At 45.2% G+C, this 16,434-nt stretch overlaps 1 protein-coding gene across 1 annotated transcript in view; it reads left to right on the top strand.

Moving 5' to 3' along the window:
• Positions 1 to 16,434, top strand: part of CCT6A (chaperonin containing TCP1 subunit 6A) — a 71,173-nt gene that overhangs the window by 15,994 nt on the left and 38,745 nt on the right. The window contains exons 4-6 of the mRNA XM_082245481.1: positions 847 to 1,020; positions 6,021 to 6,124; positions 7,555 to 7,665. Of these exons, the coding sequence (XP_082101607.1) occupies positions 847 to 1,020; positions 6,021 to 6,124; positions 7,555 to 7,665 (389 nt within the window). The remainder of the gene's footprint in view (positions 1 to 846; positions 1,021 to 6,020; positions 6,125 to 7,554; positions 7,666 to 16,434) is intronic.

Genomic DNA, 16,434 nt, shown 5'->3' with positions numbered 1-16,434 from the left:
TTAAAAAAAAAAAATGACAAATCTTTTCCTTAGTAAACGCAATAACTTTTGCGCAAACCAATCAAAATACGCTTTTTGCGATTTTCTTTTTTTTTTTTTTTTTTTTTCTTTTTACCAAACATATGTAGCATAAAACAAATTGGCCTAAAATGTTAAATTTTGATTTTTTTTTTTTTTTTTTTTTTTTTTTATTTTGGGGAATTTCATATAAAAAAAAAATGTGAAAAATATTGTTTTTGCAAAATCGACGCTCTTTTTTTTGTTTATAGCGCATGATCAAAAAATCGCACAGGTGATCAAATACCACCAAAAGAAAGCTCGGTTTGTGGGAAAAAAAGGACGTCCAATTCATTTAGGTACAGCATTGCACAACCGCGCAATTGTCTGTTAAAGTCACTCAGTGCCGAATTGCAAGATAGGCCCTGGTCAGGAAGGGGGTAAAATCTTCCGGGGCTTAAGTGGTTAATTCACAAACATTACTAATATTCTGTTTTTACTTTGTCATTATGGTGTACTGAGTGTAAATTGAGAAAAAAAAATAATTGGAATTTAAACAACTGTAGTATCAGGCTACATAACAAAATTGAAAAAAATGAAGGGGGGTCTGAATTCTTTATGGATGCACTGTACTGAGGCAGATCTTTTCTTAATGCTATTTGTTTTGTCAGTAGCTAGAAATCAGTTCTCACGGAAGAATAGCCTGTTAGAAGCATAATTCATAATATTTTTTTAGACGAGCTACTACACATATTGGCAGTCCTGAGAAAGGTGTTGCACTTGTGTCTCAACAACATAGCTAAAGTCTTCATTTTTGTTTTTTTAACCCAAACATTTATTGCTTTAAAGGGTCTTCATCCAAGAATTGTCACAGAAGGTTTTGAAGCTGCAAAAATTAAAGCACTTCAAGTTTTGGATGAGATCAAGGTGTCCAAAGAGATGGATAGAGAGACGCTGATCAATGTGGCCCGGACATCACTTCGCACCAAAGTCCACGCTGAGTTGGCTGATATTTTAACGGAGGTACGGTAAATGTAATTAGTACAAAAATCTGTTCCCACAACCTTCTATGATCTTAACTTTGTGTCAACATCTGGGTCCTGTGCCATGTTTGAATTTTACTGTATGAACAGAAATGTGCACAGACTCATAAGCGGTATACTAGATGTATGAGATTACATTTTCAGCTGGTGATCATTCCCACTCATTGTGTGGTGTGTGTTTTTTTTTTTTTTTTTTTTTTTTTTTTTGTAATCTGTTTTTATGCTTTGCATCCAATTGTTTTTTGCCACCCCTCAATGATATGAGTCGAAGTTTGTGCAGCACGTAATACAGTTTTAGTGTGTAAATAGGAAAGGTGTGTGTTGGTTTTTTTTTTCTTCTTCTGACGAGCTAGATTCTACCGGTTCCGTTCAGCCTGAAAATAGTGCTAATATTACCCCTGCATCTGCCGGAGTTACAGGACCTATGATTATCACTTTCGCACCACTTTTAATGCTTATAGGATTTCACCTTTTGTAAAAAAAAAAAATGTGTATATATATATATTACAGACCAAAAGTTTGGACACACCACCTCATTCAAAGAGTTTTCTTTATTTTCATGACTATGAAAATTTTAGATTCACACTGAAGGCAACAAAACTATGAATTAACACATGTGGAATTATATACATAACAAAAAAAACAACTGAAAATATGTCATATTCTAGGTTCTAAATAGTAGCCATCTTTTTGCTTTAATTACTGCTTTGCACACTCTTGGCATTCTCTTGATGAGCTTCAAGAAGTAGTCACCTGAAATAGTTTTCCAACAGTCTTGAAGGAGTTCCCAGAGATGCTTGCCACTTGTTGGCCCTTTTGCCTTCACTCTGCGGTCCAGCTCACCCCAAACCATCTCGATTGGGTTCAGGGCCGGTGACTGTGGAGGCCAGGTCATCTGGCGCAGCACCCCATCACTCTCCTTCTTGGTCAAATAGCCCTTACACAGCCTGGAGGTGTGTTTGGGGTCATTGTCCTGTTGAAAAATAAATGATGGTCCAACTAAACGCAAACCGGATGGAATAGCATGCCGCTGCAAGATGCTGTGGTAGCCATGCTGGTTCAGTATGCCTTCAATTTTGAATAAATCCCCAACAGTGTCACCAGCAAAGCACCCCCACACCATCACACCACCTCCATGCTTCACGGTGGGAACCAGGCATGTAGAGTCCATCCGTTCACCTTTTCTGCGTTGCACAAAGACACAGTGGTTGGAACCAAAGATCTCAAATTTGGACTCATCAGACCAAAGCACAGATTTCCACTGGTCTAATGTCCATTCATTGTGTTCTTTAGCCCAAACAAGTCTCTTCTGCTTGTTGCCTTTCTTTAGCAGTGGTTTCCTATCAGATATTCTACCATGAAGTCCTGATTCACACAGTCTCCTCTTAACAGTTGTTCTAGAGACGTGTCTGCTGCTAGAACTCCGTGTGCCATTGACCTGGTCTCTAATCTGAGCTGCTGTTAACCTGCGATTTCTGAGGCTGGTGACTCGGATGAACTTATCCTCCGCAGCAGAGGTGACTCTTGGTCTTCCTTTCCTGGGGCCGTCCGCATGTGAGCCAGTTTCTTTGTAGCGCTTGATGGTTTTTGTGACTGCACTTGGGGACACTTTCAAAGTTTTCCCAATTTTTTAGGAATGACTGACCTTCATTTCTTAAAGTAATGATGGCCACTCGTTTTCCTGTACTTAGCTGTTTTTTTCTTGCCATAATACAAATTCTAACAGTCTATTCAGTAGGACTATCATCTGTGTATCCACCTGACTTCTGCACAACACAACTGATGGTCCCAACCCCATTTATAAGGCAAGAAATCACACTTATTAAACCTGACAGGGCACACCTGTGAAGGGAAAACCATTTCAGGTGACTACCTCTTGAAGTGTGACTCTACAATTTTCATAATCATGAAAATAAAGAAAACTCTTTGAATGAGAAGGTGTGAGTATGTATGTGTGTGTGTATATATATATATATAGTGTGTGTGTGTGTGTGTGTGTGTGTGTGTATATATATATATATATATATATATATATATATATATATATATATATATATATTATGCACATCTTTTTGCAGGTAAAAAATTGTATTTATTTTTTTTACTAGGACCCTTTAAAGCTTTGCACTCGCGATCAGTAGATCGCGGATGCAGCCGCAAGGCAGTTACGCTTTGACAGGAAGCATCAATGAACTACCTAGAGCGCTCAATAGTGCCCTGGCAGATCATTGAGAACTACAAGCCAGCAGCCGCAAAGGACGTCAGTACTTGTAGTTCTCACATTCACAGAACTCTATTAATGAATGACGCGGGTGGAGTCCCGCAAAGTCGCGTCTTGTGACATCGAGTGGGGAGAGAAGCTCCCCTGTTCGCTGTCACAACTGGGGAAGGCGATTGCTGCATCTGTAACATGTTACACCCTGAATATGGGTTTAACATGTTACGAAAGGTGAACTTATTATTTTTTGAGTCTGATAGGATAAGGTGCCTAGTGATCCCAGGTACTCCTGCTATGCATGGCAAACAGTCTCAGCTCCCACACTATGGCAGTGTTTAAAGGATAAGTTAATCTGTATTTACAGGTTAGTAATGCAGCAGCTCCACACCCACAAATCCCCACTCCCCTTTCCCGATCCCCTATTGTATCAGCGAGTGGGGGATCCTCTTCCCTGCACCTGCTGTTAAATTTAAAAACTGGGTTCTGAGGTCAGTAGTAAGTGACGCAGATTTTTTTTTTTTTTTTTTTTATAACTATTATTTTTAATGGACCAGATTGGCGGATACAAGTCTGACACCCGCTGGTCCATAGGGGCAAATGGAGGATCCGATCAGGTCCGTCTGAAAAACTAACGGGCAGACCTGAGCGGACCCTTTGTGTGAAAAGGGGCCAAGACTAGTTTCACACTGCTGCATTGTGGTTTGGCTGCAGTGCGGGTGTACCTGTGGTTTTCATTCCGTGAACCTGCAGTTTCCTATATACTTTCTATTAGGTCCTGCATTTTTGGTGTTTTTCTGAGAACACACCAAAAGTCCTGCGTGCTGCATGTTTGGTGCACTTTCAGAAAATGCGCCAAAAACACAGGACCTAATAAAGTCTATGGAAATCGTGGAACACCCACGCCGTGCCCGAAGTGCATCGCAGGAGTGTGAATCCAGCCTAAACAAATGTGAATGGAAGCTTTCATTGCCTCAATCGTGTATAATCTGAATGGTCAATAAAATCATCCATTCACAATATTGGCTCTGAATTTACTGTAACAGTAAATGTGGGAAATGCTGGTACAGTATGTTAAAAACAAATGTATTCTATGTGTTATAAGAGGAAGAGTAAGTACTAGAGATCGTCCAATTATCGGCAAAGCCGATATGTCGAGGGACGGTATGCACTTTCCATGATATATTGGAATCGGCCTTTTGATTTACAGATATTGCTGATATTTCGGGAAAGTGCATGTACTGGTGTCCATAGCCGACGGTCGGCTGTCTTGTAATGACAACCGATGCTGCTCGCCCGGGTCTCCTGTCTCACCGAGAGACCCGGGCATCCTACCTTCACCGCCGCCGTCTGACCGGGCCTTCATCTGCACCGCCACCGTCTGACCGGGTCTTTATCTCTTTGAATGACATCACATCACTTCCGGGTACTGGCGGCGCCTGAAATTCAAAAACTTACAGCATTTAAAACAGCCAAACTTGGCGTTTTGAATGCTTTTAAGTGCAGAGGAGGGGTTTGGGCCCTAAGATGCCTCCACCACAGTACCTGTAGACATTAAAAAAAAAATTATGTATTTTTTTTATGTCCGATGACCAAAATATCAGTATCTGGTGTAAAAAACGATATCGGTTGATCACTAGTAAGTACAGTATAATAAGCAGCACTTTCAGTGACTTCTCTTACAGTCACTGAAGTTCAGCTGCTATTACTGAAGGCTGGTCTGTGTGCCGTCTGCCTAGAGGGAGGAGGAGAGCAGCTCTGTGTGCTGTGTGAGGTTTCGGGAACCAGCAGAGCCCAGATTCGACATCAATCAATCACAGTGAGGAGAAGAAAGGGGGGTGGATCCAGATGCCTATTTTTGGTATGACACTCTAGAGAAGACTGTAGTCCCTCCCACAGGTAATTAACTCTATTTTAACCACTTGCCGACTGCCGCTCGCTCAGGAGCCTGCAGAGGGCAAGCGTGCCACTGGAGGCCCGCTGGTTCCCTGCCTCCCCCCGCTCGTTCCCTGCCTCCCCTTCCCCCCGCTCTTTCCCTAGAAAATTTTTTGAGAATTTTATTGTTTTTATTATTTTTTCAAAATTGTCGCTCTTTTTTTTGTTTATAGACAAAAAATAAAAATCGCAGGGGGTCATCAAATACCACCAAAAGAAAGCTCTGTTTGTGGGCACGACCGTGCATTTGTCCATTAAAGTCACGCAGTGCCGAATCGCTAACTAGGTAGGGCCTGGTCTTTGAGCAGCCAAATCCTCTTGAGGCTTAAGTGGTTAACAGGGTGCATTTGTCAGAAGGCTAGAAAGATTTGTAGGTACTAGCAGCTCACAAGGATTAAGATTAGGCTAAAAAATGGAAACCCATACTTTTTTTTTTTTTAAGGCTCACATTACAATTTTAATTCAGTTGGCTTCTGTATGCTGTAAATCTTTTTAGTGTAAAAATTCTGTGCAGTGTGTGTCAAAAGCAAAATCCAATTACCTGACATACTGTAGATCTAATTCATACATGGTTCATGGGCACAAGATGATGTTAATGCTAAAGTTTTGTTGGGGTCTATATGAGTGTTGTTTATAGGAGTCCATATTAGCGGCAATATTAAAAGAAATGTGTTCAAAGCAATATACCTATCCTAGAAACCTCTGGTGATAGATTTCATTATGTGTAGGTTGATTTCAGTTTTACTGTGATTGGAATGCTCCAAACTGATATGCAGCTCAGAGAATCACTGTAACTTCTTTTGGAATGGTTATTCAGCTCTTTCTTGCAGGCAGTTGTGGATTCTGTTCTTGCCATAAGACAAGAAAATGAGCCAATTGACTTGTACATGGTTGAAATTATGGAGATGAAGCATAAAACCGAAAGTGACACAACGTAAGTAGAGCTTTCATTGGGGCAGTACGAACGTTGGTCTCTGCTTCTGAATGAAATAACATTATTTTTTAGGGTAATTTTCTTGACCATGTAACTGTTATTTGGTTAGTATGTAGTATATGCGGATGTTCAACTTTTTTTTCCAATAAATAATTATCACAAAATTGCTAATTTGGGCTATTTCCCTCACTCTTCAAAAGCAGGGGTGTCCAATCTTTTGACTTTCCTGGGCCACATTGGAAGAGGAAAAATGTTGTCTTGGGCCACACATAATATATACTAACAATAAGGATAGCTGATGAGCAAAAGTCGTTGAGCAGATCACAAGTTAACGATCGCTGATATAGATGATGTACCTTTCTGAGTAATAAAACTTCATTTTGTAACTTTTTATTTTAAAAGTAACAGGGCATCATATAACTAGTGCAACATGGTTTCTGATAAACGCATCAATATCTGATTTGATGGTTTTCATAGCAATTTTCAAGGTGCTCATCAGATATTTTGGTTGTAATTTTGCTCTTCGTGTGCTTCATCCTTGAAAGTATTAACTCAATTATAGGTGCTGCTGATTTCTGGTGGGAGTGATTGTGAAGCGTGGGATATTTTTCTGTAATAGTCTTCCAGGACAGCATTTGGGAGATGGGTTCCTCCCACCGGACACAGGAAATACAACAGTCCACCATTATAAAAATATCAGTCATACACCTGCGTGCCTCAGTTTTGATTGCGTTTCCTCTGGATCCACAGGAGCTGCAGCTGGTTTGTTTTCCAGTCTCTGTGCTAATTGCAGGGGACTCCCTGGCCAACCTCCCATCCAGCTTAAAGGGCTTTGGGTAGTGCAGGTCAGGAGCAGCAATTTGGGGCAATCTGGCCCCTGCCTGGGGAATATGCAATCACCCCCCCCCCCCCCCAACTGCACAGAATGTCGTTGGCATTTGGTATTCCCTCCAAAAGAGACCTCTGCGTCTGACGACCTGTCAGATTATTGGTCGACAGCTAAATGGACACAGGGAGCTGTGACTCTGCTCGGGTGCCCCCATAGCAAGCTGCTTGCTGTGGGGGTACTCGACGAGGGAGGGGCCAGAAGCACAGAAGAGGCACCTGAGAAGGAGGATCTGGGCTGCTCTGTGCAAAACTACCTGCACAGAGGAGATAAGTATAACATTGTTTTTTAAAAAAAAAAATTTCTGTAAAAAGAACTTAAATTGATTGTTATAGTTGTATGCATGGATGAATTCTGCATCATCATGTAGTGATTTTTGCAGTCAGACACCATGCTAGAGTAAACTTCATATGTGCTTTCCTATGGCATTCTGTTTAGCATGTCTGCACACTTGAGTACAGTTTTCATTATTTAGTGTATGTATATTATGCATGCCTTTGTTTTACTTCTGTCTTTTCTCATATTGATTTGTATTTCTACTTAGGCTTATTAGAGGACTGGTACTTGATCATGGGGCTCGCCATCCAGACATGAAAAAGAGAGTTGAAGATGCGTTCATTCTTACATGCAATGTGTCTCTAGAATATGAAAAAACGTAAGTGCTCAGTCACCTTGTCCCTGGGTTAAACACATGCTGTGCATGCAATATCCTGTTTTCACTGGAGGGTTCTGCCACAGGTGAGACTAATTCTTTTCCCTTGCAAATGTTTGGAGCAAATCATGATCTCAATAATGCCCCGTACACATGTGCAGATTATCTGAAGACTTTTGTCTTCAGATTTACCTTTTCTATGTAGTGCAAGGGCCTGCCGGATTGCATACAAATTGAAAGTGTTTAGGTTTGACCTCATATTATATGGTTTTGGTAAGTCTGCAGACAAGTCTTCAGATAATCTTCACGTGTGTACGGGGCATAACCTAGTGCAAACCAGCTGCTTGCTGAGTCTCATTGTAGTGTGAAGATACAATTGTTTTGTGTGCTCTTTTTTTTTTTTTTTTTTTTTTTTTTACTGTTAACAGTTTTACTGCTGGAGGCTTCTACCATCAGAAGTGTATGCAACTAAAATTCATTCACTACAGGGAATTTCTGAAACAAACAGTGTTTAAAAAAAAAACTAAACACACAGCCCATTAGAAAATATCCCACAAACTGGAATAACGTTGCCCTTGCTGTGCAAGATGATCAACTTTTCGGGATTTAGAATCATCTGCGCTGCGATGTGTGGTCAGCTATTTTGTGACGTATGGTAAAGGATCCCATAAATGCACAGGAGGGCCAATGAGACTAATAAACAAAAGAGAAGACCGGCGTGGAATGCCAAGCCCATTCCTAATGGGTGACATCACCAAATTCATGGTACTGAAGCCCCTTTCACAATCACCGGATGTCACTGGAAGACTTTTAACTGTTGTCACCACTGGTTTCGGCTTGTCTGGAATCTCTGCACCACCATTATCAATGTAGTCTCTGAAACTTTCACAGATGGATGCATAGCTGAGACGGAATCTTTTGCACAGCTGTTCCAGCTTCACTTCACCTTCAAACCACGGACTGTCCACATTGATTGGCCAGCGTTGTGAATTCAGGATGTCCATTTCCGGGATAAAACTCTCAAATTCACCTGACTGATGAAACTGCAGGTCTGTTGCTCGCAGTTAAAGCAAAGAGTCTGGAGCGTAAATTATCCACCAAACACTGATAAAATTGAGGGAGATTTATCCTCGCATGGCCTTTTGAACTCTCTAGATTGATGGACACACCTTTTGAAATCCCCTTTCTCCAGCAATTTCATGACTTCTTTCAGATGTTTGCCAGGCATGTCTTTCATTTTTTCAATTGCACGAATTGAACGATTAATCCGTTGATAGGCTTGTGGAAGTTTGATGTCATCTTTGTAGAGCTTCAGATAACAGTCCCATTTCCTGAAGAGCATATGCAACCCCAGCAAGGTTTAACAAATAATCTTCTGAGGTCAAGACCTTGTTAAGGCCACTAAATACAGATTTCTGTTTGGTTTGCTGTTATGAGCTGAGCTTAAGCTTGCTTTCAAGTAATTACGGTGTAGTGCAGGGTAGGACTCCCAAACTGCTCGTATAGCTCTCTGGCTTGAAGCAACCCATCTAACTGAAAAACTTTTCCAATTTTAAGAATTTGTACTTCTAATTCTTTTGCACAATCGGAGAGCTCTGCCAGATTTTTTGGTGACTGATACACAGCATACAACGTTTCAGAAAGTGTTACATGATGAAGACCAGAAATAGAACACAAGCAGTGCCATTTCACGAGTTGTGGATATTTTTGACTGAGTCGTTCCAGAACACCTGACTTTCTTCCAAGCATTACACTTGCACCATCACTGCAAGCCCCAATTCAGTTTTTTGCAAGAAAGACAAGCTAGAAGAGTGTCTTCAATAGACTGTGCATCTGCTTTAGGTAAATCAAGCAAATCCAGAAAAAGTAACGGTCTTTTCCGTTAACAGAGGCATGAAGATAAACGATTAACACAGAATGGGTAGAAACTGTTATAGGTTCATCAATATAAACAGAAATTTTTGGAGGCTGCTCAACAATTGCTTTGCAAAGCTTTTCCCTCATTTCACTAGCAATGCAGTCTATTAGTTGTGCTGCTGTGTACTCACTATAGAGAATACATCCTAAGTCAGCTGCATTTGCAACTTGCAAGCTAAGATCTCGGAAGTCTGTGAAAGGGTGTTTTTTTTTTTTTTTTTCCCCACAAAAGTAGGCAATGCGAAAGACTTTAGTGGTGGACGCAAACTTATGCTTCTGCTGTTCTGCAATATTGGATTGCAAAATATCTTTTCTGGATACTGCTTGGATATCCCCTGCCTTTACATGTGCTTCTGAAACCTTTTATGTATGTGGATTTTTTTACGCAGTGAGGTCAACATATCTTTTTTTTTTTTTTTTTTTTTTTTTGTTTTGCCATATGGAGCAATTGTACCAGTTCTCCATTCTTTTGAAATGGATACACCCTGTGAAACAGACACTCCAAGGTGTTTAACCTCACGACACACTTTGCACCCTAAAAGACCATTTTCTACAAACAGCCAAGGGTACTTTTTTAAATCTAGCCACTGATTCTGGTCCCAACATTCTGGAAGAACGTTATCACTGACATCGACAGTGGTATCTTCAGCCACATCAGTAACCAAGTCAAGTACAGCCGATTCACAGACGTGTAGTTTCTGCAGCGGACATCGCCTGCTGAAGTTGAGCAACTTGCAACATCAGCATGAGATTTCTTCCTGGATGCCTTCGTGAAGAAATCTGTAATGCTGCTTTTTCGTTTGCTCATTTCTGTACTAATAAAAACAACAAAAAAATTGTTAAAATCTTTCTAATAACACAAATCTGAAAACAATACCTCTTTAGGCAAAGAATTCCAAATCCGTTCTGTTATTACCTCTTGTTGTGAAGAACTTTCCGCTGTTGGCAGTGGTGGGGGTGGTCCGGTGCCTGAGGCGCAGTGTAAGGCACAAATGTATGAAATGTAACCTTATTCTAAAAATTAAAAAAAAATATGCACATTCCTAGCTTGACACAAGAATGTTGTACTTTTGCAGATTACTTTTTATATACATATTGTATAGTACTGCCCCTCACCCCTCCAACCAGCAAAGAAATTAGAACAAAACATATGAAATAAATTGGCTGTATGATTACAACAATTAAAAAAACAAAAAGAAATGGCGTGGCGCACCAGGACCCCCAGCAGCACACGGTTTGGGAACCACTGCATTAAATCCATAGCTGCAACTGTCAGTATACTGGTTAGATCCCACCAACCACCCAGCCTCCAAAGGCCCCTTTTAACACGGGCTTTCTGATCTGGTCCGCCTGTCAGTTTTTCAGCAAAACTGATCGGATGCTCCATGCAGCCCTATGGGGCAACGAATGTCAGCGGAGACATCTCCGCTGGCACCTGCTGCTATCTGATCCTGTCCGTGGAATCCCTATTTCTCATCCATCTGTAGGATCGGATAAGATGGGATGAAAACGGAAAGACGGTCCATTTTCATCTGATCCCCCCATAAAGGAGAGCGGGGATCTGACAGCTATGTCTCTGCAAAGTAAGCTGAGATTGAGCTGTCATCTGCCTGCTCAGCGGGGATCGGCGGATTGATCCCTGCTGTTCCATACAGAGTCTGTCAGGCACACTGCCTGTGTGAAAGGACCCTTACCCCCATCAAACAAGTAATCGCTCCCCTTATATCTTTACTAACAGTTCTGAAGACTGGCTCAACTTGAGTTGAAGATTTGACTCATCCTTGAGTCAAGGATCAGTGCTGTGCTGGCTGGCCTCAGGGTGCTGTGCTGGCTGGCCTCGGGGGGGGGGGGGTACACTGTTGGCTGGCTGGCCTGGGGGGGGGGTACACTGCTGGCCTTGGAGGGATACATTGCTGGCCTGGGGATGGGGGGTACACTGCTGGCCTTGGGGGGGGGGGGTACACTGCGGTCTTGGCTGGCCTTGGAGTGGTGGGTGCACTGCTGGCCTGGCTGGCCTCGGGGCGGGGGGGGGGGTTTAAATGCTGGCTTGAGGGGGGCCTCGGGGCGGGGGGGGGGGTTTAAATGCTGGCTTGAGGGGGGCCTCGGGGGGGTTTAAATGCTGGCTTGAGGGGGGCCTCGGGGGGGGTTAAATGCTGGCTTGAGGGGGGCCTCGGGGGGGGTTAAATGCTGGCTTGAGGGGGGCCTCGGGGGGGGGGGGGTTAAATGCTGGCTTGAGGGGGGCCTCGGGGGGGGGGGGGTTAAATGCTGGCTTGAGGGGGGCCTCGGGGTTAAATGCTGGCTTGAGGGGGCCCTCGGGGTTAAATGCTGGCTTGAGGGGGGCTTCGGGGTTAAATGCTGGTTTCAGGGGGGCATCACTCGGGGTTAAATGCTGGCTTCAGGGGGTCCTCACTTGGGGGGTTAAAAAAAACTGGCTTCAGGGGGGAGGGGGGGCCTCACTCAGGGGGGTTCACTGCTGCAGAAGGTGCCGTGTGAGACTTGCGTGTGTCACTCCACTCCACTGCTCTCCTCAGTCAGTCAATCTGAGGAGAGGAGATCCGGGGCTCCGCGTGACGTCACTCGGGGAGGTCGGAGGCAGAGTCAAGGTCCCGACTCCTTCATTATGCGGAGATGCCGCTGCTGCTCCCGCACATACGGATTAAAGGATCAGCTCAGGAGGCGCCGCTATCTGCTTTTGGGGTGAGGAGTGACACCAGCTGCCTTGGTCCTGCAGGAGGAGCAAAGGGAACGGCATTCCCATGCGTTCCTGCAGGACTCGAGCCCTGCATATCTGATAGGGGACCTACATTGTTCACTCAGCAGCGTCCACATCTCTAACAATAACATTCTACTTAGTTACTGCTCTCTAGTGTCTACTACAGGTTGTTTCCTCTTCAGTGTCCACTACACTCTCACCCACATTCCTGTATCATCACTGTCCCCATAGTATCTGCATTAGCTTCTCTTAGAAGTCCCCTCAGCTGTCCAAACTACAGCACACTCCTTTCTGTACCTGTTCACTCAGCTCTATACCCCAATCTCTTATCAGCACTAGCAATATTTAATGCTACTTGGTCTGTTCTCCTGTGCTTAGTAGCTTAACTTGAATCCCTTTTAGTTTCTGCTTTGGTGTTGCTCTATCTCTTGCATTCTTCTGTGTGTCTTAAGTCTCTGTCCCTTTACGAACACTTTTAAGTCCTATGAAGTGGAAATTGAATAACCAGGAATTCTTGTTCTGCATCTGGCGAGCCAGAGAGGGAAGGCGAGTGGTGCTTTAGGGTTCATACACAATAGAAAACTAAAAACTGTTAAAAGGAAAAAAAAAAATTAGTTTTTTTTTTTTTGCCGGCGTTAAGCACAGTATGTATGATACGTTAAGTAGCGTTAAGGAACAGGGCTGCCGGCATTCTTATCAGTGAGTTGCTGGTTAAGGAGCTGCCCAGGAAACCGGTTGCTGTATCTTTAACGGGTAAATTATCGTTCCCCGTTGACAGCTGAGTGTAAAAAAAACAATTGGTGGCAATGATAAAAAACAGCGTGGGGGCTCCCTCCAGTCCATACCAGGCCCTTTGGTCTGGTATGAACTTTAAAGGGAACGCTACACCAAGATTTAGAAAAAAACGGAATTTTTGTAAAGTCTTACCTGTAAAATTCCTTTCTCTGAGTCCTCCGACAGTCGCCGCCTCTTCATATTCGTCACATATGGGTATTAGACTTTGCTCCGAAGGAGTAGCTAGGCAACAGAATATGTTAACAATAAAGCTTTAACATATCCCACCCTCAAGGGGTGGTCCCCTCAGTCAATACCCTCCTACTTCCTGCAACCATATCTCAGTTTTAGTGGAATAGCAGTAGAGTATACATTCAAACCCCAAAAGAGGGGCGGGGGCGGCGACTGTCGGAGGACTCAGAGAAAGGAATTTTACAGGTAAGATTTTACAAAAATTCCGTTTTCTCTTACGTCCTCCGACAGTCGCCGCCTCTTCATATTCGTCACATATGGGGACGTCCCAAAGCAGTGCAAACATGAGGGGTGGGAAACGCATCCGCGCCGAAAGGCAACGCAGTCTCCACATCAAAGAAAGGAACCTTACCAAAGGAAGGAAACCAGCTGGGCAACAGCAAAAATAAGTGCTCAACAGGAGCAACAACCCAGGAAAAGACAAAAAACCCAGGGGATACAAAAAACTATCCCAACAGCCAGGAGTCCCCACAAGGGACCCTAGGGAACAGCCGCACTAAGAACCTTGCGGCCAAAGGAAGCATCCGCCGATGCCTGAACATCTACTTTGTAGAATATTGTGAAAGTGTGCACGGTCGACCAAGTCGCCGCCTTACACACCTGGGCTACAGAAGCCCCATGACGGCAGGCCCAAGACGTACTCAGAGATCTAGTAGAGTGCGCCTTCACAGGCACAGGGGGAACCTTCCCCTGCAAGGCATAGGCCTGTTCAATGGTCTGCCTGATCCATTTGGCGATGGTAGAGGCCGAAGCCGCCATGCCCTTCCGAGGACCCTCTGGAAGAACAAACAAGGAGTCCGTCTTACGAAAAGACTCAGTCGATTTAAGGTAAACCCTTATCGCCCGAACAACATCCAGAGAGTGCAATCTCATCTCCTTTGGATGTTTAGGCTTCGTGCACAATGAAGGCAAAACAATATCCTCGTTAAGATGGAATTCCGAAACTCGTTTCGGCAGAAAAGAAGGATTAGGTCGCAAGACCACCTTATCCAAATGAACAACCAGGTACGGAGACTTGCAGGACAAAGCCGCCAGTTCCGACACTCTGCGAGCCGAAGTGATCGCCACCAAAAAGGCGACCTTTTTGGACAACATAGACAACGAGATCTCCCTGATCTGTTCAAAAGGAGCACGTTGTAACACAGAACGAGATTCAAGTCCCAAGGGGGCAAAGGATCCCTCCTAGGAGGAACCAGATGCCGCACACCCTGAATAAAGGTGCCAACCAAGGAGTTGGAAGCCACGGGACGTTGAAACAGAACGGCCAGCGCAGACACCTGACCCTTTATCGTAGCCAGCGCCAAACGCTGATCGACACCCGTCTGAAGGAAAGACGGCACACGGGAAACCGAGTACGTGCGGGGTGAAAACCCCCTGGACTCACACCAGGCAAAATAGGCCTTCCAAGTACGGTAATAAACCTTCCCTGAGGAAGACTTCCTCGCGTTGATCAAAGTATGAACGACCTCTGGAGAGAGACCCTTCTCCTTCAGGACCTCGGTCTCAACAGCCAGGCCGTCAAAGCCAGCGACTGTAAAGCAGGATGGTAAATCGGTCCTTGAGACAGTAGATCGTCTCGAAGAGGCAGACGCCAAGGGGCGTCGACCGCCAGATTCACGAGGTCTGCGTACCAGGACCGGCGAGGCCAGTCCGGTGCCACAAGAATCACCGTGCTGCGTTCCGAGTGTAACCTGCGAAGGAACCTGGACAGCAACTGAATCGGTGGAAACGCGTACATCAGCCTGTACTGATGCCACGGGGCCACTAACGCGTCCGACGCGTCTGCCCGAGGGTCGCGCGTCCTTGCCACGAACCTCTTCACCTTGTAGTTGAGGCGAGACGCGAACAGGTCCACATCTGGAAGACCCCACTTCGCGCACAACATCTGGAAGACAGCCGGGTGGAGAGACCATTCCCCCTGATCCAGGGTCTGGCGACTCAGATAGTCCGCCTGCCAGTTCTCCACTCCCGGAATGTGAACCGCCGTTATCGCCGGGACATGAGTCTCGGCCCAAGATAGAATGTCGGCCACTTCTCGAGCCGCTCGGGCACTCCTGGTGCCCCCTTGGTGGTTGATGTAGGCCACCGCCGTGGCATTGTCCGTCTGCACCCGAACCGGGCAGCCCTGCAGCCGGTCCGTCCAGCGATGAAGACAGAGCCTTATCGCACGCAATTCCAGAATGTTGATCGGGAGGGAAGACTCCCCCTCCGACCAGGTCCCCTGGGCGGACAGAACGCCCAGAACACCACCCCAGCCCGACAGGCTGGCATCCGTGGTGATTACCGTCCACGAGATCGGACGAAACGACTTGCCCCCGGACACCAACGGGGACTGGAGCCACCACAGAAGGTTTTCCCTGGTGCGATGACTCAACGAGATCTGAAGATCCAGAGATTGAGGTCGCCCGTCCCACCTGGACAGGATCTCCGCTTGGAGACCCCGCGTGTGAAACTGCGCGAAAGGAATCGCCTCGAAGGCCGAGACCATCAATCCCAGACATCTCATACACGTCCGCAGAGACGAGTGTGGAACGTCCCTGAGGGACCTGACTTCCTCCTGAAGAGTCCTGAGTTTGTCTTCCGGCAGGAAGACCTTCGCCTGCACAGAGTCCAGTATCATTCCCAGATAGGGGAGACGAACCGACGGACTCAGTGTCGACTTTGGAACATTTATCGTCCAACCAAACTCCTGCAGAGTTTGCATTGTGACAGACAGGTCCTCCTCCAGACCCTGTCTGGTCGCAGACCGAACCAGAATGTCGTCCAGATACCCCAGGACAGAAACGCCCTGGGCCCTCAATAATGCCAGAACCGGTGCAAGCACCTTGGTGAAGACCCGCGGAGCCGAGGCGAGACCAAAGGGCAACGCCACGAACTGGTAGTGATCCTCCGCAATGGCAAATCGAAGGTATCTCTGATGACCCTCGAATATGGGGATGTGAAGGTACGCATCCTTCAAATCGATGGAGGCCATGAATTCCCCCGGAACGAGGGCAGCCACCACCGAGCGCAGGGATTCCATGCGGAACTTGCGAACCCGCACAGAGCGGTTCAGAGCCTTCAAGTCCAGAATCGGACGAACCTTGCCCTCCTTCCTGGGCACGGTGAACAGATTG

Source organism: Pelophylax lessonae (genome assembly GCF_965119305.1).
Source record: "Pelophylax lessonae genome assembly, chromosome: 2".
Lineage (NCBI taxonomy): Eukaryota > Metazoa > Chordata > Amphibia > Anura > Ranidae > Pelophylax > Pelophylax lessonae.
The sequence above is the reverse complement of the archived record's forward strand: the minus strand, read 5'-3'. Positions and strand labels throughout refer to the sequence as shown.